At 40.2% G+C, this 25,639-nt stretch overlaps 3 protein-coding genes across 3 annotated transcripts; all 3 read left to right on the top strand.

The window, feature by feature from the left end:
- Positions 1-4,757: 4,757 nt before the first annotated feature.
- Positions 4,758-8,873, top strand: LOC133403124 (C-type lectin LmsL-like). The gene is made up of 7 exons (XM_061677693.1): positions 4,758-4,862; positions 5,012-5,074; positions 5,198-5,225; positions 5,342-5,427; positions 6,192-6,323; positions 8,384-8,501; positions 8,578-8,873. The coding sequence occupies exons 2-7, from the start codon at positions 5,012-5,014 to the stop codon at positions 8,655-8,657; spliced, it is 507 nt and encodes a 168-aa protein (XP_061533677.1). The 5' UTR covers positions 4,758-4,862; the 3' UTR covers positions 8,658-8,873.
- Positions 8,874-13,634: 4,761 nt separating this feature from the next.
- On the top strand, positions 13,635-15,309 carry LOC133402564 (ladderlectin-like). The gene is made up of 7 exons (XM_061676470.1): positions 13,635-13,660; positions 13,786-13,848; positions 13,982-14,009; positions 14,130-14,215; positions 14,371-14,505; positions 14,941-15,061; positions 15,305-15,309. Exons 2-7 carry the CDS (start codon positions 13,786-13,788, stop codon positions 15,307-15,309), a joined length of 438 nt encoding a protein of 145 aa, XP_061532454.1. The 5' UTR covers positions 13,635-13,660.
- Positions 15,310-18,332: 3,023 nt separating this feature from the next.
- LOC133403123 (ADP-ribosylation factor 4) lies at positions 18,333-25,626 on the top strand. Its single transcript, XM_061677691.1, has 6 exons — positions 18,333-18,549; positions 19,490-19,570; positions 19,665-19,774; positions 20,966-21,037; positions 24,430-24,555; positions 24,637-25,626. The coding sequence occupies exons 1-6, from the start codon at positions 18,483-18,485 to the stop codon at positions 24,718-24,720; spliced, it is 540 nt and encodes a 179-aa protein (XP_061533675.1). The 5' UTR covers positions 18,333-18,482; the 3' UTR covers positions 24,721-25,626.
- The last annotated feature ends 13 nt before the right edge of the window (positions 25,627-25,639 follow it).

The following is a 25,639-nucleotide window of genomic DNA, read 5'->3' as shown; positions in this document are numbered from 1 at the left end:
TTAAAAGCCTCTCTAAGTTTGATGAAAATTTGATGCTCATCACATTCATAGCCAAGATCAAACAGAGACGTCACCTTTAGTACAGTGGTGCAAAAATAAAATGGGAATTAAGATTAAAATATGTACATCCATCCAGCTTCTTCCACTTATCCAGGGTCGTGTCGCAGGGCCAGCAGCTTCAGCAGAGAAGTCTAGACTTCACTCTCCCCAGCCATTGTCCAACTCTTCCGGGGGTATCCTGAGGCTTTCCCAGGCAGGAACGGGGAGAACATGCAAACTCCACACAGGCGGGGCCGGGGATTGAACCCGGGTCCTCAGAACTGGGAGGCTGACGCGCTAACCAGTCAGCCACCGTGAAACATCGATGTGGAATACTAAAGTCAACTCGTAGACTAATCTCTTCCACCTGTAGCGTGTATCAGAACCGAGCTGTTATGCATGCAGTATAATTTTGGTGGTCTTAACACTGCCTTTTTTTAAATCTGTCTTTATTTACCCTGTGTGGGACTTTGCTATGGGTGGTAATGTCAGGGAGTACAACTGCTTTGTTACTGTACTTGAGTGACTCCAGTGAAGTCAAAATACCACATTCTTTTATTTATCATTGTTGGATTTATCTCACCAAACATTATAATGAATAAACACAAGAGGAATGAAGACGTTGGTCATTTTACTCATGAGGAGGGCGCATGGGAGATTGTTCAGGTTACAGCCTCTCAACACGCTCTAAACAATCTCCCCCGTCGCTCCTACATTTATTTGAAAATAGGAGGGTTCGACAAGACATAATGTTCTAAGCATTAAGACACAACACAAAACATAGGACCAGACGACACCTGTCCCGTCCCCGACCACATCCGATCACGTCCTTGGTCAAGGCGCCCTTCCATCAAATGTTGCTGAGTCATCTTCTTGAAGGCGAGACATCTTTCTATCTAAATATTGTCCATAATACTAATGCAAGCTACTAATGCAAAATACTAATGCAAGCTACTAATGCAAAATACTAATGCAAGCTAAGCAAATAAATGATAACTACTCAAATATATCTAACAATCATGAATTTAGGTATATGGTTAATGTCTGATGGCCAGGCTGATATGTGCGAGCTGTCTTATCTTATTAGTCAACACAGATTTTTAATTACACCACTGAAGTACTGCAAAATAAGCATTCACACATCCATTTTCTGAACTGCTTATCCGAACTAGGGTCGCAGATCAGTTGGAGCCTAACCCAGCTAATGAGGTGAACTAAATACCAATAAAATTTAAATGAATACCATTATAATCAACTCAGCTATTTTACAAATGTTTACTTCCAGTACCCAAGTATACTTAGTGTGAAAAAAGTCTTATGTCATATGTTTTATGAATATGCACAGCTACACATTCATCCATGTAGCAGTGGTAAGAAATACTGGTGAAGGGATTTGTTATCTTGCCAAGGGGAAACATCCAGAAGGACAATAGGATTGGGCTGACGCCTGAACCTTGAGGCACTCCTCTGCTTTAAAGAGAACTACACCAGAAACTTGTTAACCTATTACATTTTCAGTGCAAACTCTGGCAAAGGCCAAATGGAATCTTGTCAAATGTTTTTTTTAATTTTCTTTTATTAGTAACAACTTGGTCGGATTGATTAGCCACAGGTTTTTTACTCACATACTGTAGGTGTAGCATACCCCCCCCCAATGAAGGATCGCACTTATCTGATGAATTTTCAGGTTTAGTGGCAGCAAACCATCAATTTCGCCGTAAGAGTTTAGGAATACACAAAAAACAAGGTGTAAACTAAAAAGCATACTCTTAGAGCCACCTATCTTAACGTTTACAAAATCAGTAATCTGGAGCTCTTGCAGCAAAAATCAACAAGTATACAATTCTGGTAACACAAATATGTAGCGATTCATTAACACAATAAACATACCTTGTGCCTCGATCAAGGGGGTTGCTTAGCACAAAATACTGTTCATTTATTTTGCTCTGTGTCGACTTATTACTTTTCAGTCCTTTCTTTGCCGTTAATTTTTTTTTTTTTTTTTTTTTCTATTTTTAGAACTAGCTTAGGCCTGCAGGATACTCGTGGTCCTTGGGTGCTCACGGGTACCACTTTGGTGACCACTGATTGAGCCCCACCTCGGGCTATATATTTGACAGACAGCCACTGGGAGGTGTGTGTGTGTTGGGGGCAGATTACATTTACATGGCAACATACAGTTGCTGAAATCTGATTATTAATTAATTGATATATATTACTATATATTAGGCAGCATGGCGGGCGACTGGTTAGAGCGTCTGCCTCACAGTTTTGAGGACCGGGGTTCAATCCCCGGCCCCCCTGTGTGGAGTTTGCATGTTCTCCCCATGCCTGCGTGGGTTTTCTCCGGGCACTCCGGTTTCCTCCCACATCCCAAAAACATGCATGGTCGGTTAGTTGACAACTCTAAATTGCCCGTAGGTGTGAATGTGAGTGTGAATGGTTGTTTGTTAATATGTGCCCTGCGATTGGCTGGCAACCAGTTCAGGGTGTACCCCGCCTCCTGCCCGAAGATAGCTGGGATTGGCTCCAGCACTCCCGCGACCCTTGTGAGGATAAGCGGCTCAGAAAATGGATGGATGGATGAAATTATTTCATTCATTAAGTTGCAATTGTAGATCAGTACTTTTGATAGTGTTGAGGCCAGCAGAGAAGGCTCAGAAGGCCCTCACTGCACACCGCCGCAATCTGCAATAATGTGAAGACGCTCTGGGACGTTGTACCTCATAATTGATGACACCCTCACAACATGAATCCTCCTTTGGGTCTGAGGCAAAGCGATGGGACGTTAACTTACAGAGGACAGAAGACAATTTTGCTTGTTTGGTTGGCATGGAACAGATCCAGCTGTTATTACCTTTTTTTCCCCTGTTTATTCCTGTGCTTGAAAGCCTGCATGCCCTGTTCCTATTGTTCCTTTTGACAAGACTTTTTTAATTTTTTTTAATTTGTATTTTTCTTTACAATAAATTTAGTCAACTGAAATCTAAACTATAAGTTTAAAAGGATAAACACAAAGCTACACTTTTAACTTTTGTAATTTCAAACATAATCACTTTTCATTTAGGCTACCAAAGAGAGCATCTCGGTAACAATAGTATTCCCAACAAACAGTACACCTGCTTCCCATAAATATAGCAACTGTCAATAAGTTTACATTTCAATAATGTGACCTGAAATACTTTAAAAAAATCATTCAAAGCACATAAATAACACCAAATGTGCTCTCTCAGCATTAACAGCAGCGTAAGTTGTGTGGTTACTCAACAATGTGGAAATAATGACATAGCCTGGAACGGTGCTTCATTAACATACCATTCAAATAAGGTGGGAACAAAGTTAAATGTTAGAATCAATGCTGTTCCTTCAACGTAATGGGCCACATATAGCAACTCTTTATATATTGGCATCATTTCTTACTTGAAAAAGACATGATTTTCATATATTAATATGATGATTGAAATGAACTTCAAGATGATCCCAAGATTGATGACTAACGTGTCAAAGATGTTGTCTGTCAAGTTTTCCTTTTTTTTATGTCATTGGAGATGAAATTCCGTTTTGGGGAGGGATCTGGGAGTGTCTGATAAGTTGTTGTTTTAGTTTACAAGTACAGGGGTACCGACATATGCGGTTTCAAGGCTACAAACAGCGAGCACTGAACTAGCTTGTACAGCGGCGTAAGAATATGTCATCACACAGCACAAGGCACGCTCAGTTACCGCCACACTGATTGTTTTTCATTTATTTTGTATTAATCGCCTTTGAAGTATTTTTCATTAAAAAAAGATACTGTAACCATGACTTCTTACTGCGTTAGCATCAGTTAGTGATAGACTACAGTGTGTTCCGACTTGCGTACAAAATTGTGTTACAATGCCACTGCTGAGTGGGACCGGCGGACAGCCCTGGGTCCCTCGGTGTGGGACGTGTCCCGTCCATCGGGCTGCTCACGGGTGGACCCCTGGGCCCGATCCTGCCCCTCAATTGATTGGGTGGGGTCCTCAGCTGCCGCGGTGCAGCCACAGTAATTATAGGACACCTCTGTCAGTCTTTGTGCATGTAAAACGGTATCAATTCACTTGCCTGTATCCGCAGACACACACCCCTGGGACTCTTTCACTGGGTGTGGGGTCACGCCATGACTGTGACAAATAACTCAGGAATATGCAAATCGCTTGTGTATCCCCTTATTTATACTCTCATCCTGTAGACTTTTATAATTTACATAATTAATGCCACCACACTTCAATTGTACAGTCGGGTTCACGACCCTTGTCCTGCATGCCTCTTTCTTGTCCTTGTCCTGTTCTATCTTGTCCTGTCCTTCCCTCACAGGGTGTAGCACTACAGCCCCATGCAACACTCATATTTAATCTTTCATTGTTGTAGATAATGTAATGATTTACTTTACTTTTCTCATCTTGTTTACAATTAGTGCTTTGTCTTTTGTCTCCCTTCTCGAAACTTTGTTCTGTTCGAGTGATCAAGTCTGACTCTCAATAAAACTCAATTATAATACTAAAAAACCATAGCGGAAGCTTAAAAACTCCACTGTGACATAGTAAAACTGCTCCGGCATAAAAGGGATACAGATTTTACATTCTGCTTGGGTTGCCAGTGACTCACGTTGGTCCAAAACCTGTATGGCAAAAGCAGACAGAAGTGATGAAGGATGTTTTTCTTTATGATTTGATTCCATACTTGACTTGCTGCGGCTCCTCGTCTGATGTGACATTGACGTACGCATTCTCAACATTCCAAGGCTGTCAACTGAATGCATATAAAGCTGCTCGTCGTCTTTCAGCATCAAGCATCTAAAGGTAAGTTTCCATCCACTTTCCTTACTACTGAAACTCTATTTCATTTGACTTTTTTCAAAGTTAGCTGCAATTTTGTTGTACGTGGTCACATTTAAATGTAAAACTGCTATTTATTGTTAGACGACTGAAGACATTTTTTTTCACTGTAGATGGCATCTGCTCTTCGCTTGTTGTTCCTCCTTTGTGGGATCAGTGGACTGTTGACTGGAGTCGTAAGTCAAAATTGTACCCGCTAACTTAAAACATATACTTACGATTCAGTTTAATAGATAGGTGTATGCCTTTGTGTCAGTTGTTCTGCAGTTTGATTTTAACAATTTTTTTCTTCTTCACAGTGGTCTTACCCTATGACTTATTCAAAAAGTTGGTAGCTTTGACTCATTAGTTTTTCAAATGAACCATTTTTCAAGTTCTGTCAGCACTGATACCAGATTTGAATGACGTCTTGTTTTGTTCCCAAAACAAAAATTGTGTTGCAGACATTAACTGTCCTCAAGACTGGACTCAGTTGGACTGTAAATGTTATATCTACCAAGATGAAGCGAGGACCTTTGTAGATGCAGAGGTATGAACGCACAAGTGGTGATGTAGTTCCCAAACAGATTACAGCTATTACAACCCCAATTCCAATAAAGTTGGGACGTTGTGTTAAACATAAATCAAAAGAGAATACAATGATTAGCAAATCATGTTCAACCTTTATTTAATGGAAACACTAGAAAGGCAAGATATTTAATGTTCAAACTGATAAACTTGATTGTTTTTAGCAAATAATCATTACCTTAGAATTTTATGGCTGTAACACGTTCCAAAAAAGCTGGGACAGGGTCATGTTTACCACTGTGTTACATCACCTTTTCTTTTAACAACATTCAATAAACGTTTGGGAACTGAGGACACTAATTGTTGAAGCTTTGTAGGTGGAATTCTTTCCCATTCTTGCTTGATGTACAGCTTCAGCTGTTCAACAGTACAGCGTCTCCATTGTCATATTTTCCGCTTCATAATGTGCCACATATTTTCAATGGGAGACAGATCTGGACTGCAGGCATTTGCTAAAAACAATAATGTTTATCAGTTTGAACATTAAATATCTTGTCTTTGGAGTGAATTCAATTAAATATAGGTTGAACATGATTTGCAAATCATTATATTCTGTTTTTATTTATGTTTAACACAACATCCCAACTTCATTGTAATTGGGGTTGTACAATCAGTGACCCATCCTTCAGTTGATTGCACATTTTGGTCCCCGAGTCAAAAAACATTTCCAACTGTCTGATGGATCTGAATGAGTGTAATCAACATTCTATATTCTTTTTCCATCAGGCCGTCTGCAACATTCTTGGTGGGAATCTGGTCTCCATCCACAATATCCTGGAAAATGCAGTTGTTCTTCAACTCCTTCGAGCTGGTGGTAATAGCATAGCAGTCTGGACTGGACTCCATGATGCAATTGAGGTGAAACATTAACCTGTACAAATGTCGTGATGGGATCCTGTCACTTGCGTTCAGTAGAAGTAATTAATGCCACATAGAATATGAGTAATCTTGTCACCAGTTTAAAGGAGGACGGTGTTGAGTTGAGTAGCTTCTTACTTAACCAGACATGTCCAAAGACCGGCCTGGGGGCCAAATACGGCCCGTGGTCAAATTGTATCTGGCCCGCAGCCTCTGTCATAAAATTTGATAACGTCTGGTCCATATCCCTGTTGACCAGCGCATAAAATACTCTGCACTGCATCGCTTCAACTCTCTTAGGCAGCAAATCGGAGAGTTAATGGCAGAAAAGGGACAGCCTATACGAGGACTACGTGACCCAGTTTGGCTGGCTGATTTGGGTTTTCTAGTTGACACAACAAAGCACTTGAACGTGCTGAACACTTGCCACCTGTCACAACCCCATCCCGATACCACACACTTCCCAGCGCTGCAAAAAATCATGACCGGTTTCCCACACGTTTTTGGGATTTTGCAGCTATTGAGAAGGAGATCACACCTTTTTCCAGATCTCAGTATCACACTTCACATTAATGCAGGCAAGTCGTCTGTCATTTACAATGAATAATATAAAAATCTCAGTGAATTAATTTTGTTTTGTTAGGCTCAAACCCGCGGTACGGTGGGAGACTGGTTAGAGCGTCAGCCTCACAGTTCTGAGGAGCGGGTTTCAATCCCCGGCCCCGCCTGTGTGGAGTTTGCATGTTCTCCCCGTGCCTGCGTGGGTTTTCTCCGGGCACTCCGGTTTCCTCCCACATCCCAAAAACATGCACGTTAATTGAAAAACTCTAAATTGCCCGTAGGTGTGAATGTGAGTGTTTGTATGTGCCCCGCGATTGGCTGGCAACCAGTTCAGGGTGTGCCCCGCCTCCTGCCCGATGATAGCTGGGATAGGCGCCAACACACCCTCGACCCTAGTGAGGAGAAGTGGCTCAGAAAATGGATGGATGGATAGGCTTAAAACCACTTCTGAATAAAATTACTTATTTCCCTGTTTTTGAACTTTAAAGGTTCAGTGAACATTTATTTTCAACGATATGCCATGTTTCAAATGAACCCTGCATTGGTCAATATGATTTTTTTTTTTACACATTTCCCTGTTATTGAATTAAATAGTTCAGAGAACATTTAATTGCCAGCAGTGATATTTCATGTTTGAAATGTAATTTGCACTGGTGAATACAGTTACTTATTTCCTTGTTTTTGAACTTTAAAAGTTCAGTGAACATTTAATTGCCAATGATATGTCATGTTTCAAATGAACCAAAAGACATGTTTAAGAATCTTGAAATTTAAATAGAAAAGTCAAATATGAAAGGCAGACTGGTTTGCTACAATTTATTGGTGTTCCATGTAAAAAAGAATAGCAGAGTAAATGGTCGGCCCCCCACATTTTCACCTCAGCAAATCTGGCCCTCTTTGCAAAACGTTTAGACACCCCTGTACTTAACCCAAAGTAGAGGTTGACATTTGTCATACAAGTATATCCACTGGGAGGGCATTAGTTCAACTTTGTAAATCAATCCACTTTTCATTCAGGGTAAATTGTAAATTCTTTAACATTCCAAGCACCCAAACTTGCCCAATATACTCAGACCTTAAAATCTAGTGTGCCATCACACATCAGTTTGATAGTGATACTGGATGATTCTCATGATGATGATATGCAATCTGGAAGGATAATGTTTTGACAAACAAACAGCATAGGCATATCCAAGCAGTCGTTATCTTAATGTTTGACTCATTCAAATCTCACTTTGCCCACCGAGAGATTGACATTTGTCAAATATCCACTGGGAAGTCTTTAGTTTTTTGATTTTCTTTCATGATGAATCGTAAATTCTTTATAATTCCTATCACCCAACCTTAACCTCCATACGCAATACTCAAAATCTAGTGTGACAATGTTGGATGTGGAACCAATCGAACTGGATCACATTGTGACAAGCAAACAGCCGATGCAAATCCCAGCAGTCGTTGTCTTCACCTTTGACATATTCGAGTGTGTCTTTGTCTTCCAGGATGGTGACTACATATGGACTGATGGCTCTGAAGAGGATTTCCGTAACTTTGATAGCAATGCTTCTCCTCCAGAGCCTAATAGCGGCACTGGTAACTGTGTAGAGCTTGATGAGACTGGTAAGTAAAATCCGTGATTAAAATGTGCGAAGAATTCAATTCTATTATACTTAAACCTACTGTGTATCTTTTAAAGACGGACTTTGGCAAACGGCGGTCTGCACAACTGAGAATGTCTACGTTTGCATCATGGATGTGTACCATACCCGGGTCTAAGGCTAATCGTTCATCTTACCATACTGTCTTCTGTCACAAAGGAATCTGCTAATCATGATGACTCAATGAGACAGTATCAAACTAGTGGTGTCTTTGTATTACTGGGTTCATTATAGACCTTTTCTTTTTCCTACAATGTTCAATTGTTATTGACAACAAATTTGTAACTTCAAGGAGCATCTCTGTGGTAAATAAAAGAACATCTCTGCATCAAAACATGGTTGTCGGTTTTTTCCAACACACCCCATTTTAAACTTGATTTTATTGCTTTGAAAAAAAAAAAGAAAAAAAAACAAAACTATAAAATAATTTTAATAATGAAGATATAACGGTGCATGATAATTCATGATTACAATACGAACCACCATTAAAGGACTTTAAACATCCATCCATCCATTTTCTAAGCCGCTTCTCCTCACTAGGGTCGCGGGCGTGCTGGAGCCTATCCCAGCTGCCATCGGGCAGGAGGCGGGGTACACCCTGAACTGGTTGCCGGCCAATCGCAGGGCACATTCAAACAAACAACCATTCACACTCACGTTCACACCTACGGGCAATTTAGAGTTGTCAATTAACCTACCATGCATGTTTTTGGGATGTGGGAAGAAACCGGAGTGCCCGGAGAAAACCCACGCAGGCACGGGGAGAACATGCAAACTATACACAGGCGGGGCAGGGGATTGAACCCCGGTCCTCAGAACTGAGAGGCAGACGTTCTAACCAGTCTCCACCATGCCGCCGACTTTAAACATTTGATAAAAATTATAAGTTCATCACATTTATTGCCACGTTCAATGTAAATATAAATAAGGGGATGGAGTCAATGATGACATCAATATACAGTAGCTCCTCTTTGTTCTTTCTCTTTGCCTCTGATGGTTGTTTGTTTGTACGTGCCCTGCGATTGGCTGGCAACCAGTTCAGGGTGTACCCCGCCTCCTGCCCGATGACAGCTGGGATAGGCACCAGCACGCCCGCGACCCTAGTGAGGAGAAGCGGCTCAGAAAATGGATGGATGGATATATATATTAGGCGGCACGACTGGTTAGAGCGTCTGCCTTACAGTTCTGAGGGCCGGGGTTCAATCCCCAGCCCCGCCTGTGTGGAGTTTGCATGTTTTCCCCGTGCCTGCGTGGGTTTTCTCCGGTTTCCTCCCACATCCCAAAAACATGCATGGTGGGTTAAATGACAACTCTAAATTGCCCGTGGCTGTGAATGTGAGTGCGAATGGTTGTTTGTTTGTATGTGCCCTGCGATTGGCTGGCAACCAGTTCAGGGTGTACCCCGCCTCCTGCCCGATGATAGCTGGGATAGGCTCCAGCATGCCCGCGACCCTAGTGGGGAGAAGCGGCTCAGAAAATGGATGGCTGGATGGATGGATATATATATTACGGTGACATGGAAGTGCAAAACAATATAACAAATTGTGAAACACTTTAACACTTCAGAAAACACAAGAACAAAAGACGAAACACTTTAAGATTTCAGAAAACACAAAATCAGAAACAGTTTTAGAAAAAGAAGAACCAAATTACATTTACGGACACCCGGAAAAGGAGGGGCCCATTTCACAGACATTCTTGGAAATCCCACGGCTTTTCTCGGCAAAACCCGCCTCGCTTCAACATGATTGGCTCCTGCATCGCAGGAAGGGTAGGCTACGCAGATGTAACAAGATGTCCATCCCAAATAGCGATTGTATATGTGGACGCCCTGAACAGTGAGCCTGTAGAGGCGTTTGATGCTGTGTATACAATATATTGTACTTGATCACATTTCTTCAGCCCTCCCTTTCCGGGTGTCCGTAATTGTAATTTGGTTCATCTTTTTGTAAACGTTTTCTGCTTTTGTTTTTGTGTTTTCTGAAATGTTAAACTGTTTCACAATTTGTTATATTGTTTTGCACTTCCAGGCCACCGTAAATATATATATGTATATATGTATATATATATATATATATATATATATATATATATATATATATATATATATATATATATATCCATCCATTTTCTGAGCCGCTTCTTCTCACTAGGGTCGCGGGCGTGCTGGAGCCTATCCCAGCTATCTATCTATCTATCTATCTATCTATCTATCTATATATATATATATATATATACATATATATATATATATATATATATATATATATATATATATATATATATATATATATATGTGTGTGTTTGTGTGTGTGTGTGTGTGTCCCAGATTTTTGTGTTGCAGGCATCAAATTCAAGAATATTTGTAAAAAGATAAATAAAAAGGAACATTTATCAGTTTGTACATTAGATATCTTTGTCTTTGTAGTGTATTCAAATGAATATAGGTTGAAAAGGATTTGCAAATTATTGGATTACACAACGTTTCAACTTCATTGGAATTGGGGTTTGTGAAGAACCCCACAAAAACTTAATGAAGTTGATTGGTCTGTTTTTGTAAACACTCACACACATTTGAACTCGAAATGCTAAGCAAAGCAAGCGCCACAGCTAATCAAATTTGGAGAAAATCAATAAAATTAACTATTAAGCATATTAATAATTAAAAATATTCAAATAAAATAAGCATATTCAGAAGTATGACTAACAAATCAGTCATGAATTCATTGGGAGCAGATGTACGATTTGTTGGGAATGCTGGAATTGTAACCGAGATGCTCTGTTCGGTAGCCTAAATAAAAGTGATTACGTATCAAATAACCAAAAAGTGCGTGGTTGTTTGTTTCTTTACACATTTAAACTTCACACTGTAGATTTTAGTGGACTAAATTTACTGCAGATTTATCAGATTCAAATTTCAGGATATTTAGATGATTTATGTTTGTAAAAGATATTTTAGACCTGAAACCAACAAAATTAAAAGTGCTGTCAAAATGAACAATGAGAACAGTGTGTAGCTGACAAGCACTTCTTGTGAAGCAGGCAAACTGGATTTTTTTTTTTATACCAACCAAACGTATACTTCACTGTCTTCGCTGAAAGCATCCATCATTATGACCAACTATGTGGAATCATGATGGGTGTGCCATTAATTATAAGGTAACAGTTCCCTGAGTGTCACCTCATCGCTAATTAACTTGTGACAATGCCACACGTTTTTCCTCATTCTAAGGTCTTCCATAGATTAAGCAGACTCTCAGGTTAAAATATTTTACTGTGAACATTGTTACATTAGTACATATTGGTATTTAAATTTAAAAACAGCTGGGAAACTGATTGGAGTGTATGTGTTTTATAGATAAACAGAATGAAGATAATGAATAATAGTATATATCTGGAAATATATTATGATCAGGATTTCAAATTTTGTTCATAGCAGCAACAGACAGACACATTTTTTTTTACATGACACTCAGGAGGTTTCGTAATTTTTAGCACACCCGCCATCATCATAACTTCTCCATAAGGTCAAAGGACGGAAAACTACCTGTTCGTGTGACGACAATTATGCCTATTTGGTTGGTATACAACTGATCCAGTTGAATTATCTTCCGTATTTATCATTAGTACGAGTTCATTTTGACAGCACTTTTTACTTAGATTTGTCTTCCACAGTAAATTTAGTCCACTAAAACCTAAAGTGTAAAATTTTAATATATGAAACATTTGTACACATTTATTTGCTTCTGTTGTGCCGGCCTCTATAGTGAGATCATTTATGGCTCTGTTACACAGCTGTGTGGAGACATGCTATAGGGAAACCAAACTATTAATTTGAAGATCATCCTGACAAACCAGTCTGATCTGTTCGCTATACTAGTATATGATGTCCTGAAAGGTGACTACACCAGCATAATTGGGTAAATGGTATAATTACTCAATAATGCAGAACTAATTACATAGCCAAGCAAGGCATTTCACTAAACTGTTAATGCAATTAAATGTTCAGGTCAGACTGTCCCTTCAACATTTTTGCCAAGTATAGCAACTCTTTTGCAGCAAATCAGTGAACAGAAAATGCCATAAAAAGGTGACATTTGTTATTTGAAAAAGACTTGATGAAATACATTATTAATACATAGATATTATGATTGAAATGTAAGCCAAGGTGAAGATTTCTGGAGGTTTAACCAATGTGTTTATGTACTTTAATCACATTTTCGGTTGAATGGTATACAATTTTTTGTCATCCAGTCCTTTGGTAGCTTCTAAACTAGCTATTAAACTGTCTACCTTGTAAAGGGTGTTGAAATTGTGTGGACATGTACATCTAGGTGTCATCCATGTAACAATGTTAAGTCATTGTGGTGAAAGGATTTATTATCTTGCCAAGGGGAAGCAAACAGATGGACAATAGGATCGGGCCGACACCTGAACCCTGAAGCACTCCACTGCTTTAAAGAGGACTTCAATAGTGACATTGAACAGTTTCGGTAGGATTTGGGCAAAGGCTATTCCAGTCCATTTTTTATGGTCTTCTGGAGATGAATGGCTCTTTGAAGCGGGCTCAAGTATTGCCTGATACGGTTTACCATAGTCCCGACATGTTTCAAGGCTACAAATAGCAAGCACTGAACTAGTTTGAGGCCAGCAAAAGATGGCACACAAAGTTACCACCATACTTATTATTTTTCATTTGTTTTATATTTATGGCCTAGAAGTGTTTTCAAGACAAACATTTACTGAAGTCATGACTTTACTGCGTTTGCATCGGTTAGTAAGACTACGGCGTGTTCCGACTTACGTATGAAGTCGGGTTACGTCGTCAATGTAAAAAATAAAATATTCCTTTATTAGAACCTAAATTGGGTTACCAGCGACCGCTTTGGTTCAAAACTTGGACCGCAAAAGCAAAACAGCAGTGCTATACCACAGGTTGTTTTTCTTTATCGTTAGGTTACATACTTGACTAACAAGAAGTTATTTCCTCATCTAAGGACCTCGTCATTTGTGACATTGACATAAATACATTTTTGACATTCCAAGTCAATCCAACATATATATCGCTGGTCCTCGCCCTCCTGAGCAGCAAGCATCAAGCATCAAACGTAAACTGCAAAGGTAATTCCACACTCGCTTGCGTCCTATTTTAGAACCTCAATCACTGCAGTTTTGTTTCAAGTGGTCAAATGTAAATACATTTATAATTAATGTGAAGAAATTGAGGTATTTTTCTTTCATTGCAGATGGCATTTGCGCTTCGCTTGTTATTCCTCCTTTGCGGGATCAGTGGACTGTTGACTGGAGTCGTAAGTCAAAATCTCACCCACTGACTTAAATAAACATATACTGTTTTTACGATTGTGTCTAATGTATTGGCGTATACATGTATGCTAAAGATCTGCAGTCTGTTTTTAAACAATGTGCTTTTCTTCTTCACAGTGGTCTATCCGAGTGAGTTCTCACAAAGGTTGGTCACTTTGACTGAATACTTTTTCAAATGAGCAATAATTGTTGTTGCTGTTTAGCATTGACAACATATTTGATTTACATGTCTTGTTTTGTTCCGAAAACAAAAATTGTGTTGCAGAAAATAACTGTCCTAAAGGGTGGACTCGTTTGGACTGTAACTGTTACATCTATGAACATGAAGCGAGGACCTTTGCAGATGCAGAGGTATGGAACTCAATAGTTGTGATGTACAATAATTCTATTCCAATCAGTGATCCATCTGTCTGTTGACTGAACACTTTGGCCCAATTTTTTTTTTGCCAACTGTCAGATGGATCTGAATGAGTGAAATGAACTTGTTTACTCACTTTTACCATCAGAGCATCTGCAACATTCTTGGTGGGAATCTGGCCTCCATTCACAGTGATCTGGAAAATGCATTTGTTCGTGAATTGATTCGAGCTGGTGGTGATAACGCCAACGAAGGCTGGCTTGGACTCCATGATGCAATTGAGGTGGAACATTGACCATTAAAAACTTCCTGATTGAATCCCGTCACTTGTGCTCAGTAGAAGTATTTTTGCCACATAGAAAATGAATTTGTCCTCCAGCCTCAATCTTGTCACCAGATTAAAGAAAGGAGGAGTACAGTTGAGTACTTGAAGACAGGTTGGTACAAATTAACTAGCCCACCGAGAGATTGACATTTGTCAAATATCCACTGGGAAGTCTTTAGTTTTTTAAATTTTCCTTCATGATGAATTGTAAATTCTTTATAATTCCTATCACCCAACCTTAACCTCCATACGCAATACTCAAAATCTAGTGTGACAATGTTGGATGTGGAACCAATCGAACTGGATCACATTGTGACAAGCAAACAGCCGATGCAAATCCCAGCAGTCGTTGTCTTCAACTTTGACATATTCGAGTGTGTCTTTGTCTTCCAGAGTGGTGACTACATATGGACCGATGGCTCTGAAGAGGATTTCCTTAACTTTGATACCAATGCTAGTCCTCCAGAGCCTAATACCGGCACTGGTAATAACTGTGTAGAGCTTGATGACAGTGGTAAGTAAAAATAGTGATTAAAGTTTGCTAAGAATATAATTCTGTTATACTTCAAAATGTCTTTTTTACAGATGGACTTTGGCAAACTGCGCTCTGCATGGACGAGAATGTATATGTCTGTATCAAAGATGTGTATCATGTTGGCAAAGGATTGGTGACCTGGTGATATCAGAATTGAGTTCCCTCATCATGATGACTCAGTGAACCAATATCAAACTTTTAATGGTGTTGTTGTATTTCTAGGTTAACTATCAACTCTTCTTCTCTTATTCCACAATGCTCAATTATAATTGGCGACAAATGTGTAATGTCAAAGAGCATCTGTCTGGTAAATGAAGTAATCTGTTTGCATCAAAATGTGTGTTTGTCTTTTTCCCCCCCCTACACACTCCATATTAAAGAGTTTGTTGCTTTGAATGTAAAACTTAAAAATCATTATAGTTATGAAAATATTAGAATGCATGGTCATTAATGAGCACAATGCAAACCACTATTAAAGGTTGATGCCGGATTTAAAATTAAAGTAGTGCAATAATGAAAGAAAAAAAGGTGATGAAGAAATGATCAAAATAATTAAAAAAAATAATAATAATAATAATGCAGTGTGCCAAAAACCTTTGAGTGTACAGTTACATCTCAATAAACTAGAATCGTGTCAAAAGCTTAATTTAGTTAGGTAACGGTACTTTTTGACAGTCTGCACAACATTAAACAGGGTTTAAATAGGCTACATTAGGGTGTACAGAACATTAAATTGGGTGCAAATATGCTATATTTCAGGAGTCAATCATTGAATAAGCAAAACAATTTCCGACGGCATTTAGCTGATACTACTCTTATTTAAATCAATGGGGGGCCAAATAAACACTCTAAGATTTCAACTTTCGATGATTGTTTACATTCCTGCTGTCACTGCCCTGTGTTGATGCTTGTCCGTCCATCCATCTTCCGTACCGCATATCCTCAAGCGGGTGGCGGGTGTGCTGGAGCCTATCCCAGCTATCTACGGGCGAGAGGCGGGGTACACCCTGAACAGGTCGCCAGCCAATCGCAGGGCACATAGAAATAAACAACCATTCGCACTCACATTCACACCTGTCAATTTCCTTAACATTTAGAGTCTACAATCAACCTACCACGCATGTTTTTGGGATGTGGGAGGAAACCGGAGTACCTGGAGAAAATCCAGAGAGAGAATACGCAAACTCCACACAGGCGAGGCCGGGATTTGAACCCGCATCCTCAGAACTGTGAGGTAGATGTGCTAACCAGTAGTTCACCGTGCCACAGTTGATGCTTGCGGAGTTATTTATGTCCAATTTGGACATCTGTGTTCTGTCACGGCGGCACGGTGGCCGACTGGTTAGAGCGTCAGCCTCACAGTTCTGAGGACCCAGGTTCAATCCCCAGCCCCGACTGTGTGGAGTTTGCATGTTCTCCCCGTGCCTGCGTGGGTTTTCTCCGGGCAGTCCGGTTTCATCCCAAAAACTCTAAATTGCCCGTAGGTGTGACTGTGAGTGCGAATGGTTGTCTGTTTGTATGTGCCCTGCGATTGGCTGGCAACCAGTTCAGGGTGTACCCCGCCTCCTGCCCGATGACAGCTGGGATAGGCTCCAGCACGCCCGCGACCCGAGTGAGGATAAGCGGCTCAGAAAATGGATGGATGGATGTTCTGTCACTTGAAATCTACACACTGCATTGTAAAGCCAGTCTTATACACATACCGACAACTGGGCCAAATTTGAACATTTTCGATCAAAGTCAGCAACAGCCGATACTTGGATGTCTCGGAAAGATCATCCTCAGCAATTATCCCGTGGTGTGTTAAGAGACAATTGACCGCCCCGTTCTGAGCTGAAAAGGGTTGGGGAGACAATCATAACAGTTAATTTACACGATAGCGTTCTGGCCCGTGTATGTTTTTATTTGTAATCACCTTTTTTGGGGGCATCAAAATACCTGAAATCTCCAGTTTTTGCAAGGCCGTCTCTCCTGCGAGAATGTACTGTATGTATTTTAAGGGCCCTTAAGTCAACACCGTTCAAACTCCCTGAGAATTGCCACCTGGAAAAAAAGGACAAATCTGTCAGTGTAACTCACCTGCTTTTTTTCTGTGGAACTTAACAACTATTCGACAAAATACGAACCTATTTGCGCTTTCTGTATTGCCACAAGATGCATATACGGTGTGTCGGCAGAGAAAGTAGTGGTAGGGTACAAATTACTGTATTTAGTGGGGGAGGGGAGACTTGTGGCGGACCCCAAGTGCGTCACTGGGCTCTGTTTTAGCCAAGCCCCCAAAATACGGAAAACGGAAATGGTGAAAAACTTGTGAACGATATGCTTGATATGCTTTAATGGTAGTCAAACAGACACAGCGTTACGGTGGTAAGTAAATTCCCAGGAACATAGGAAAAGAGTAGACTGCTTCAAATAAATAAGCAAGAACGGCCTAATACGCACATGAGTGTTGTGTGAGTTTCGGCTTGTCCCAGCGTACAGTAATTACACTTTATAAAACCAGTTTACTTTGTTATATTTCATTTTATTATGTTTTTATACAATGGTGTTATTTGAAAAATAGCAACAACATTTTTTGTCGTTTTGGGGGAGAGGGCTGGAACTGATTAATGACATTTCAATTCATTTCAATGGATAAAATTTAAAATGACGATCAGTTGCTAGTACACGTGTTCACCACAAGAGTGCAACACCTACTCACCACACAGCGATAATGTCTACCTGTATGCATCTTGAAATGTGGGAATTATAAATTTAGTGCAGGAAAATTGTTCTTTGGTAAGCCGAATAATATCCCACAATAATCATCATGGTGTCAACCAAGCTGGGGAAGGTAACCAAACCTTCATTCACTACCTTTTTTTAAAAGTGTCAATTAACGTGAGATCTTTAAAATTACATCTCATTGTCATTTAAAGGGATTTCCAAGCCCTTAATAACGGAACAAATTTATTTGAAATTGGAGCAACTTTAAAATTGTCTTCTTACTGTCGCGTCTATTCAAGAAAACGGCTATCATGATTGGTACAGCGTCATTTCCTCATAAATGCCGAATTATCCAGCACAATACAGATACATTTTATACTGTGCTATAGTTTCGTATTATTTCGTTGATTATTTATTTTCTTGTTTTACTTTGGGTTTTTTTTTAAATTGTATTTTAGTCACGTGTTCTCATGCCACACTCCAGTCCAGTTGGTGGCGGTAATGCGCCATTCAGGTAGTTTGCCAACCGCAATTACAGCAGAAGAAGGTAATGACGTCACGCGTTCCACGTTGTCCCCCGGACGTGGCAGTCGGTCCGCCTGTCTTGCGAAAAAGCAACACGAACAACTCCCACGCGTTGGCCTCTTTTTAAGGGTTTTTGTATTCGCAAAGAATCAAACGTTCACCAGCAGTCATGGGCCTGACCATATCTACAGTCTTTAGTCGACTTTTTGGCAAAAAACAAATGAGGATTTTAATGGGTGAGTAAGGGACGTGGGGGCACTAGGTTGACGGTTAGCTTAGACGCGCGCTAAAGTCAAGAATGGCTCCACCGGTAGGTTTCAAACATTAATTTACATTTGTTTACAGAACGTCGAATTTAAAGACAGCCCGTCAGAGTTTACGGAAGTGGGGGGTGGGGGAATGACGGGGGAGTTGGTTGAAAAATAAATCCCCCCAAATCAAAGCAGCTGAAAATTGTCGTCTTTTAGAAGTAACTTGAATAACTTGACGCAATCTTGATGCTCCATCGACTTTTTATTCTCCATTTTTACGCTACCTGTATAACTTCAGCAGTTTTTTTTTTTTTTTTTTTTTTTTTTTTTTTTTTTTTTTTTTTACATCTACCATCATGTTGCGTTCACGCCCATCCGGATCTGTTCATTTATGCAATGTTAAGGAAATTGATGCCATTCCTTTTTTGTAAAACAAATTGGTACGTTCTGTAGATTTTGCGATGGCGGCGTCCACTCGAGCCATCTCATTTTCCAGGGCAAACTGAGAGCAAGTGCATCGTTAGAATTAATTCAAACTTCACAGAAAACAAGAATAATACCTGGATCACAGAAATTGTTTTTTATCGTGGTCGAATCCTATGAATGTGTGTTTTTCATCTTTGTCAGAAATACAGAAAATCTCATCGGAATTAAACATTTCAAAAACGAAGTGGTGAAGGGATTTCCTGACGAATCTCAAAAGAACAAGGATTACCTTGCGCGAAACAATAGAAAACACGATTTTGGTGGACGTCTGCTAAATCTGCGTGGCCGAAATCCGACACAGGAAAATGGAAAGAGAATGGCGGCCTTTATACTGTATTTAATAACATACCTACGTTCTGATAGCCAGGTTTTTGTTGTATTATGTAATGTCATCATCCACCTGTCGTACGTTGTCATTTCACAACACGTTCTCCCATAGTTGGTCTGGATGCTGCTGGAAAAACTACCATCTTGTATAAACTGAAGCTTGGCGAAATTGTCACTACCATCCCAACTATAGGTAAAAAGGCATCCCTTTGTGTCCACAATAACCTGTTTTACTCCTATGTCGTTTTACGCTAAGGTCTGTCGTTATTTTCTCTCCTCGTGGTCAGGTTTCAATGTGGAGACAGTGGAATACAGAAACATAAGTTTCACTGTGTGGGATGTGGGTGGCCAAGACAAGATCAGACCCCTGTGGCGACATTATTTCCAGAACACACAGGTATGAGTGTTCGCGTCGGGCCAAAGTGTAATGGCAAATGTCTGTAAACTGGCGATAGAAAACGCAGTTGTCCGCTTGCCTTAACTGTGAGTCAGGTGTGAAAATTGTCTTGAGTTATAGAAATACTCTGTTTACCTTCACTCAAATGTGTCAACACATTTATGGCATGTGGCCTCGCAGAGTGTTCACATTGAAAACAGTCTAATGTAGTATTACGTACATTTTGAATTTCCATCCATTTTCTATTGCTCTCAGTGATGGGCAAATGAAGCTTTTGTGGCCCAATTGTTTAAAAAATGGATTAAGTTTTTGAGGCTGCAATTACAGTGACACCTTCTGGTGAAAAGCAAGGCTGCAGTGAATTGAAAACATTTTGCGTTTGAAAAGGTTTTGACACACAAGACTAAATATGTTCTATCTACAAATAAAGATTGATGAAAAATTTATAGAGAAAAAAAATGTCAAAGATTGGGTGTGCTTTTGTAACTGTCATGTTTTATGAAAGAAAACAGCGCTCTTAAAATGTACTTTACAAAAACATAGTCATCACATTATTAAATGGAATGTAAAAAATTGTACTTTTTTTTTTGTCGGGTTTTGCTTCAATTCAATGACCAATATACTGCTCCCGCCGGTGTGTGCACCTTGTCCACCTGGGGGCAGTATAATATTGACATACAACTATATGGACTCATAATTCCTCAGTAAGCCACACTAATATTAGTCATTCTTCGCAGAGCCGAAGCATTTATGCCTGTGAATATTGTTATATTATGAGTCTACAAGTTTTGCTTCACTGTTTGTGTTCATATACCGAATGTCAGATTATTGCTCGCAAGTCACAGGGAAAAAAAAGTCTGAATGGCTGCTCATCTCTTGAAAAACTCGTATCTCAAGGCACCAATGTATGTTTTTAGAATGTGGGAGGAAGCCTCAGTACCTTGAGGAAAGCCACACAAGCATGGGGAGAACATGTAACCTACACACACATTTTTCACTTCATCCATCCATTTTCTGAGCCGCTTCTCCTCACTAGGGTCGCGGGCGTGCTGTAGCCTATCCCAGCTAACATTTTTAATTTATTTATTCTAAAAAAAAAAATAATAATAATAAATTCTAATCTGAGTTTTTACACCAAGTGACGTGTCGTTCACATATGTGGCGGTCATCAGATTTGCTTTCGTCTTGCAGGGCCTCATCTTCGTAGTGGACAGCAATGACAGAGAGAGAGTGGCTGAGGCTGCAGATGAGCTCTCCAAGATGGTGGGTATTATCGGTGCTTATGCACAGGCCTGACTGGTAATAATTCCTCTCTGAAAGTGTAAATCAAAATGCAGCCTTATCTTTGTATTGTTTAATGCATTCTGTCAGTGAGGACCCCGAGTTGCATTCTGTACGCAAGTCGGACCTTGGCGTAGTCTATCAATTAAGTCATAATTACTGAAGATGTGTATGAAAACACTTATAGGCCTGTAATATAACACAGCCAAGTTAAAAACATTCAAATACTGTACTGTATGTCGGGAACGCCGGAACCCCTGTGTATAGGTGTTTCTATTATTTTGGACATTTGTTGTGTTGATGAGAGAAGCTGAATTTTGTCTCTGGTAGTTCGGTGTCAGTTTTATATTTATAGTGAAGTTCATACAGAAAATTCTTTCGGCAAAATTCACCGTTTTCAACTCAAAATATGCCACTTACGTGACTCATATAGAGCAGATGAGTTTTTCCTGCGTGGGGGGGTCGCTCAAGCCGTCACTGACGTCATAGGCTGTTTCGCACTCCTTGAACATCAGCTAGATCCATTCCACACATCCAACATCCAAGTAAAGGTACTTTTACTCCGCTACAATGACCGAAATGTCGCTCGCTACTTTTATTTATCATCCATCCATCCATTTTCTGAGCCGCTTCTCCTCACTAGGGTCGCGGGCGTGCTGGAGCCTATCCCAGCTGTCATCGGGCAGGAAGCGGGGTACACCCTGAACTGGTTGCCAGCCAATCGCAGGGCACATACAAACAGACAACCATTCGCACTCACATGCACACCTACGGGCAATTTAGAGTCTCCAATTTATGCTTTTATTTATCAATTATTGCTTATTTATCAACTATTTCGTGCACAAGACTTCGAGTTCCGCATCGGGCGCTGTTTGCGCCAATCCAGTTTAAACGGGAGTGGTGTTTTAAGTCAAGTTCACCAATCAAACGACATAGTCACATGACCTCACACAACGTTTTCTATTGGGCTTCCCAGACATAGATATTCACACTAGATACACCAGTCCCGCTGATCGTAGCTCTTATGTGTCGGCCATGTTGGGAAGGTCGTCGTCACTATGACGGCAACGGCCGCAAATTGTTTAGATTTAGACAAACAAAAACAACAGCTTTCGTTTATTGTAGTATTTTATTGGCACTGTCTGCCCAAACCTGGATATTTCAGCTCACTTATAACTTGAGAAAACACCATGCAGTAAATTGCATACACACACACATCAGAATTTGCACATTCACATTTTATTTTTTTTAATTGATGCTCATGCCGTGGTCAACTAAATAAATAAATAAATAATACGTTACTCACTATTTACTCAATACTTGAGTAATTATTTCTCGGTGTACCTTTTCCACTTAAGTAACTTTTTGGAGGACTACTTTTTACTTGAGTCACATTGTCAAGTAACAGTACTCTGACTTGAGTACAATGTTTGGCTACTCTACCCACCTTTGGAGCGGACATCATCTATTGCTACTCTTACGTTTAAGCAACATTTTTGCTTATCAGATCAACCAGTGTCGTATTTGTTGCACTGGTCTTCTGTATTTTCGTGTTGAGGTGCTGCGGGTCATGGCCCTGGTTGTGGTCCCAGCAGAACGGCGAAGCACGTAACATTGGCGACGAGGTGATCTGCTAGTACATCTTGTATTATTTAGGAAACACGGCTACAAATATCTAATTAGTTTATGGGTGTCAATGTTAAACGTATTAAGCGACGGACCAATGTTAGGGATTATGTCACAAGACCGAAGGAACGAACTTCAAATTCAGAAATGGCCAATAAAAACTGAAAAATATTGTACATATTTTCCTGGAGGATGCATTTGGGATTAGCCTTTGAATTTAGTAATAGTGAAAAATGAAGTGAAACAGACTGATTTTAGTCAATTCTTTTCCAGAATGAGAGTGCTTAAAGAGGAGGATGCTATTCATGTGGCACAGCTTGAAGCTGGCATCAGGTGCAGGTGGAGATGGGCATGGCTCAAGTTGGAGGCCAAAACAAAAAAGCAAAGAAATGAGGCAAATTTAATCCATCCATCCATTTTCTGAGCCGCTTCTCCTCACTAGGGTCGCGGGCGTGCTGGAGCCTATCCCAGCTATCATCGGGCAGGAGGCGGGGTACACCCTGAACTGGTTGCCAGCCAATCGCAGAGCACATACAAACAAACAACATTCGCACTCACATTCACACCTACGGGCAATTTAGAGTCCCCAATTAATGCATGTTTTTGGGATGTGGGAGGAAACCAGAGTGTCCGGAGAAAACCCACGCAGGCACGGGGAGAACATGCAAACTCAACACAGGCGGGACCTGTGAGGCTGACGCTCTAACCAGTTGGCCACTGTGCCGCTGCAAATTTAATTCTAATCTTAAATTTGTATGTCAACATGTACTTGGGCGGTGTAAATAAATGTTTTTCTGCGTGAAGAATTTTTTTAAAATCTTGCCTTATTGCACTATCCAGTCTTCCAGATTGCTTAATTTATGATAAAATGTCCAAAGAAATCTCTGCGGTAGCCCAGGGTATCCCCCCCAGACCCCTCCTACAATTTTATTTTTTGTCACCTTTTTCATGCCTTTGGTGTTTGCATGTCTGAAAGTTGCATGCATTTGTTTGTGGTGCGCCTTGTAAGGCGAGGAATGGACCCCACACGCCTCAAGGCAGTAGAATCACATGATGTAATGCAAGTAGAAATCTAAACTAACACACAAGCTTAACTTTTATGTGATGCAAAAGAATCGTACACCATCTTGGTAGAGTTACCAACACTTCATTGATACCTTATATTGCTATCATATACTGTTGTGCACCAGCATCAAAACAATGCCTTTCCGTGTTCAATTCGCTAATATAATTTTGTAATTTATTCCCGTGCTATAACGCATCATTGATTAGGATGTTGCAGCCCAGACGTGCCCATCAAAGCCTCCGCTCACGCTGAGGCCCCGACAAGAGAAAAGGCTTTACTTTAATACTTAACAAAAGCTAATGACTGTGGTTATGGCATCTTTCCAAACTCTGTTTCAAAGTTCTAAGAGCCATAAGTGATGGATTTTGAAAAATGATGAGCTGACTGGACAGTGCAAAGGCTGGAAATCTTGAGTCTTGAATTTAAAAAAAAAAGAGCATGAAATCCACATTACAATGGGGAGAACATGCAAACTTCCCACTGGAAGACGTGACTTGAATCCAGAGCCTCTCGCCTCCGAGGTAGACGTGCTAACCACTACCTTCACCATGCTTTTTCAAGATTTTGGGTCGAATTGCTAATTGTAGAACCTCAGGATTCCACTTTATCGCTTCATCTTTGCTCGGAGTTTTGGGATTAGCGAATGACGATAAGCATTGGTGTCAACTCTTTGTACTTACAGTTGGGCGAGCAGGAGTTGAAAGATGCCGTGTTGCTGGTGTTTGCCAACAAACAGGACCTTCCCAACGCCCTGACAATCAGCGAACTCACAGATCATCTGGGTCTCAACACGCTGAGGAACAAAGTCGTAAGTACGCCGAGACCGACTGTAATCAAAGCGTCTGCAGATTGCGTATACGCTCATCATCTCTTCACTTGGTGTTTGCAGTGGCACGTTGAGGCGACCTGCGCCACCCAGGGCACTGGCTTGTACGAAGGACTCGACTGGCTTTCCACGGAGCTCTCCAAGTAGACGCGGATCAACCGGGCGGATGAAAGCGTGAACTTTCACACGGACATTCGACATTTGGTCTTTCGGCTGCGGAGGACATGGCTGGTGGCCAGTATATGGGTTTTTTTTTTTTTCGTTGTTTGTTTTTTTATGGATTGGGCAGGCGGGGTTGTCATTGTCTTACTTTTATTCCATTGTATGACCAACAATCTGTGAGAAAGTCATCATGAAAGTGATGCAGTTTGACCACGTGAGTAATTCCAGTCAGGTTGGGTTGGGTTCTGTAAAGTTCTGTTCAACATATCTGGACCAGGATACCAGTGATTTTTCTTTGAAGTCTTCTACCACATTGACCACCGCTGAATGGATCCAAAAAGGAACATTGTGCCTTCCACAGCCTCTTTTTAGTTCATGTTTAATGCTCACGCCCTCCTAAGACTCCTACTTTTGCGACTTTAAAAAGACTTTTGGACTCTTTTTCTGCGTGTGCTGTTTCTTTGCAAACTGTTTTCCTCTATAGATAAACAACCAAGCCTTTCCTCGCTTTTGTTCTGACTTATAAAGTAGTCAGATCTAACAAAACATTGTTGAACCACATGATTCATTGCTAAAATTGTTTGCATTACATGTAGGTGTTTGTTTTGCTTGTAATGTTTGCTACCAAATACTTGTGTGTGTATATATATATATATATATATATATATATATATATATATATATATATATACACACATTACAATCTATATATATATACACACACACACACACACACACACCGTAGTAGCGTACTAATGTGTACATTGCGGTACCTTGAAAAGAACAAGACCTTTCGCATATGCTCTTGGGCCTTAAAATATCTGACTGTTTATAACTTTAATTTGCTTTAAAATGCTTTACTAAAAAGTAAACAATAAAGATTTAAAAATATACTTGTCTTGTT

This window comes from Phycodurus eques, chromosome 5 (assembly GCF_024500275.1).
Source record: "Phycodurus eques isolate BA_2022a chromosome 5, UOR_Pequ_1.1, whole genome shotgun sequence".
Taxonomy (NCBI): domain Eukaryota; kingdom Metazoa; phylum Chordata; class Actinopteri; order Syngnathiformes; family Syngnathidae; genus Phycodurus; species Phycodurus eques.
Note: the sequence above shows the minus strand (reverse complement) of the source record. Positions and strands in the feature narration are given on the sequence as shown.

Excerpts from the sequence above, each read along its gene's own strand:
- LOC133403124 (XM_061677693.1), top strand. The coding sequence starts at position 5,012 with ATGGCATCTGCTCTTCGCTTGTTGTTCCTCCTTTGTGGGATCAGTGGA. Across the intron at positions 5,226-5,341 it reads CCCTATGACTTATTCAAAAA|ACATTAACTGTCCTCAAGAC; the intron begins GTTGGTAGCTTT and ends ATTGTGTTGCAG. Across the intron at positions 8,502-8,577 it reads TGTAGAGCTTGATGAGACTG|ACGGACTTTGGCAAACGGCG; the intron begins GTAAGTAAAATC and ends TATCTTTTAAAG.
- LOC133402564 (XM_061676470.1), top strand. The coding sequence starts at position 13,786 with ATGGCATTTGCGCTTCGCTTGTTATTCCTCCTTTGCGGGATCAGTGGA. Across the intron at positions 14,010-14,129 it reads CCGAGTGAGTTCTCACAAAG|AAAATAACTGTCCTAAAGGG; the intron begins GTTGGTCACTTT and ends ATTGTGTTGCAG. Across the intron at positions 14,506-14,940 it reads GACTCCATGATGCAATTGAG|AGTGGTGACTACATATGGAC; the intron begins GTGGAACATTGA and ends TTTGTCTTCCAG.
- LOC133403123 (XM_061677691.1), top strand. The coding sequence starts at position 18,483 with ATGGGCCTGACCATATCTACAGTCTTTAGTCGACTTTTTGGCAAAAAA. Across the intron at positions 19,775-20,965 it reads ATTATTTCCAGAACACACAG|GGCCTCATCTTCGTAGTGGA; the intron begins GTATGAGTGTTC and ends TTCGTCTTGCAG. Across the intron at positions 21,038-24,429 it reads CAGATGAGCTCTCCAAGATG|TTGGGCGAGCAGGAGTTGAA; the intron begins GTGGGTATTATC and ends TTGTACTTACAG.